Genomic DNA, 3,585 nt, shown 5'->3' with positions numbered 1-3,585 from the left:
AAAAAAAAAAGAAAGTAAAAAGGCTATCTACAAAATGGGGAAAAATATTTGCAAATCACGTATCTAATATCCAGAATATACAGAGAACTCCTAAAACTCAACAATGACCAAAAAACCCCATAATTAAAAATGGACAAAAGTCTTGAATAGACATTCCTCCAAAGAACATACACTAATGGCTAATAAGCATATGAAAAAATGCTCAACATTATTAATCATTAAGAAAATAGACCAAGGCAGGTGGATTGCTTGAGTTCACGAGCTCAAGACCAGCTTGAACAAGAATGACGCTCTGTCTCTACTAAAAATACAAAAAACTGGGCACCATGGCTCATACCTGTAATCCTAGCACTCTGGGAGGCCAAGGCGGTGGACTGCCTGAGCGCTTGAGTTCAAGACCAGCCTGAGCAAGAGCAACACCCTGTCTCTAAATTAGCTGGGCCTTGTGGCGGGCACCTGTAGTTCTAGCTATTCAGGAGGCTGAGATAAGAGAATCACTTGAGCCCAACGAGTTTGAGGTTGCTGTGAGCTATGACATCAGAGAACTCTACTGAGGGCAACAAAGCAAGACTCTGTCTCAAAAAAAAAAGAAAGAAAAGAAAAGGCCAGGTGCAATGGTTCATGCCTGTAATCTTAGCATTCTGGGAGGCTGAGGTGGATGGATCTCCTGAGCTCACAAATTTGAGACCAGTCTGAGCCAGAGTAAGACCTAGTCTCTAAAAAATAGCCGGGCACTGTGGTGGGCGCCTGTAGTCCCAGCTATTTGGGAGGCCGAGATAAGAGAATTGCTTCAGTCCAAGAGTTTGAGGTTGCTGTGAGCTGTGTCGCCAGGATACTCTACTGGGGGCAATAAAGTGAGACTCTGTCTCAAAAAAAAAGAAAAGAAAAGAAAAATTAACTTGGAATGGTGGCCAGTGCCTGTAGTCCCAGCTACTGGGGACACTGAGGCAGGAGGGATCACTTCAGCCCAAGACTTGGAGGTTGCTGTGAGCCAGGACACCAGGGCATTTTACCCAGGTCAATGTCTCACAAAAACAAATAAAAAAAGGAAATGTGGCCACGTATGGTGGCTCATGCCTGTTTGGGAGGCCAAAATGAGAGGATCACTTGGGGTGATCACTTGGGGTCTAGGTAAGCCTGGGCAACACAATAAGATCTTGTCTCTACACAAAAAGAAAAAAATTTTTTTTGTGACATAGTCTCACTTTGTCATTCCCAGTAGCGTGCCATGGTGTCATAGCTCACAGCAACCTCAGATTCTTGGACTCAAGCAATTCCCTTGCCTCAGCCTCCCAAGTAGCTGGGACTATAGGTGCCTGCCATAATGCCTGGCTATTTTTAGAGACAAGGTCTCACTCTAGCTCAGGCTGATCTCGAATTAGTGAGCTCAGGCAATCCACCCGCCTCAGCCTCCCAGAGTGCTGGGATTATAGATGTGACCCACCATGCTCGGCCTCTACACAAAATTTAAAAATTAGCCAGACATGGTGGCATATACCTGTAGTCCTAGCTACTTGGGAGGCTAAGGCGAGAGGATTGCTGGAGCCCAGAAGCAAGCTATGATCATGTTACTGCACTCCAGCCCAGGGGATAGTTGTGAGGTACTGTCTCTAAAAAACAGAAGGAAAACGCCAGTCAAAACCACAATGGGACCCCCTGACACTCATTAACATGGCTATTATCAAATACACAGAAAATAATAAGTGTTGGTAAAGACACAGAAAAACTGAAATGTTTCTGCACTATTGGTGGGAACGTAAAATGGGAGAGCCACTATGGAAAACAGTATGGTAGTTCCTCAAAAAAATAAAAACAGAATTACCATGTGATCCAATTTCACTTCTGAGTATATACCCAAAAAAATTAAAAGCAAGGTCTTGAAGACACGTTTGCACATCCATGTTCACAGCAGCATTATTCATAATAGCCAAAAGGTGGACATACTGAGAGATGAATAGATAAGCAAAATGTGGTATATACATCCCAGAAAATATTGTTCAGACTTAAAAAGGAAGAAAATCTGTTACAACATGGGTGAACCTTGAAGACATTACGCTAAGTAAAATAGGCCAGATATAAAAGGACAAATACTGTATGATCTCACCTGAGGTACCTAGAGTAGTCAAACTCATAGGGATGGAGAGAGGGTGGTTGCTATGGGTTGGGCTAACAAGGACATGGGGATTATTGTTTAATAGGTACACAATTTAGAAATATGAAAAAGCTCTGGAGTTGGATGGCAATGATGGTTGCACAATAATGTGAATATACTTGATGCCTCTGAACTATATACTTAAAAATGGTTAAAATAATAAGTTTTATGTTATGTACATTTCAACACATATACAAAAAGAAGTGCGCTGTAGTGGATGCTGCAATGTAGAGCTCAGATGCACCCCTTTAGGACCAAGATACCCATTTCCCAGGAACTGAGTCTTCTAGGAATTGGCTGAAGGGAGCTCCCAAGTTTATACTCTTTCTAGGGATAGCCTGCATCCTATGACTGATCAGCAGGGGGATATAAAAGTTGAATCCTTTGACTCTGAAAGGCAACCTGAGCCTAAAGCTCCTGGTAGTACTGGCTAAGGTTTCTGTTACCACTATTACCAGAGTTCAAGTTCTTCTTCTGCCCAGATCTGCTCACAGGTATTATTCCTGAGAGCCTTCCCAATAATTGTCATGCAGGCAAATCACTATATCAGAATCTGTTTCCTAGGGAATATACAACCTAAAAGAATGACTGCAGAGGAGTTTATCTTTTATTTTTTTGAGACAGTTTTACGTAAAGTGCTGTGACATCATAGCTCACAGCAACCTCAAACTCATGAGCTCAAGCGATTCTCTTGCCTCAGCCTCCCAAGTAGATGGGACTACTGGTGTCCGCCACAATGCCTAGCTATTTTACTTTTTTTGTGTAGCATGCCTGGGCCAGGTTTGAATCTACCAGCCCTGGAGCATGTGGCCTGGGCCCTAACCACTGAGCTGTGGGCACAACCAGAAGTTTATCTTTTTAAAGGTATCTCAGAGTTATAACTTGATTTCCCTTCTTCTAGTTCGTACCTGATTCTCAGTCGATCATTTTCTGAATAGAGGCGTAAAACATGTTCCCGTTCCTGGAAGAGGCAGACTTGCATATCACTTAGAGCTTTCTGCAATTCAGCAATCTCTTCCTCCCTCTGCTGCAAATCCCGTTCAAGTTTATGCTGCCAAAAACCACAGGGATAGTTAAAAAGATACTGGGATTCAAGGAAGTATCTCTTAGATAAGGAAGAGTCAGTTCATGAAGAAATATTCCAAAAGTGAATGGTCTCACCAATACAAAATTAAAATGCAACAGCAGAGTATGTACAGTCTTGAGTTTAAAAGCTACAGGATGGCCTGGCGTGGTGGCTGATGCCTATAATCCTAGCACTCTGGCAAGCCAGGGTAAGTGAATTACTTAAGCTCACGGACCAGCTTGAACAAGAGTGACATCCCGTCTCTAAAAACAGCTGGGCATTGTGGCAGGCGCCTAGAGTCCCAGCTACTCAGGAGGTTGAGGCAAGTGAATCGCTTGAGCCCAAGAGTTTGAGGTTGTTGTGAACT

General features: G+C 43.0%; 1 protein-coding gene across 1 annotated transcript in view; it reads right to left on the bottom strand.

Moving 5' to 3' along the window:
* The window catches only part of CCDC77 (coiled-coil domain containing 77), a 54,030-nt gene that overhangs the window by 33,797 nt on the left and 16,648 nt on the right, over window positions 1-3,585 (bottom strand). Inside the window, exon 4 of the mRNA XM_003796493.3 lies at window positions 3,061-3,203. Coding sequence (XP_003796541.2) covers window positions 3,061-3,203 — 143 coding nt within the window. The remainder of the gene's footprint in view (window positions 1-3,060; window positions 3,204-3,585) is intronic.

The sequence above is a fragment of the Otolemur garnettii genome, unplaced genomic scaffold, assembly GCF_000181295.1.
Source record: "Otolemur garnettii isolate 467f Iridium unplaced genomic scaffold, OtoGar3 scaffold00104, whole genome shotgun sequence".
NCBI lineage: Eukaryota > Metazoa > Chordata > Mammalia > Primates > Galagidae > Otolemur > Otolemur garnettii.
This window is presented reverse-complemented; position numbering and strand designations above follow the sequence as displayed.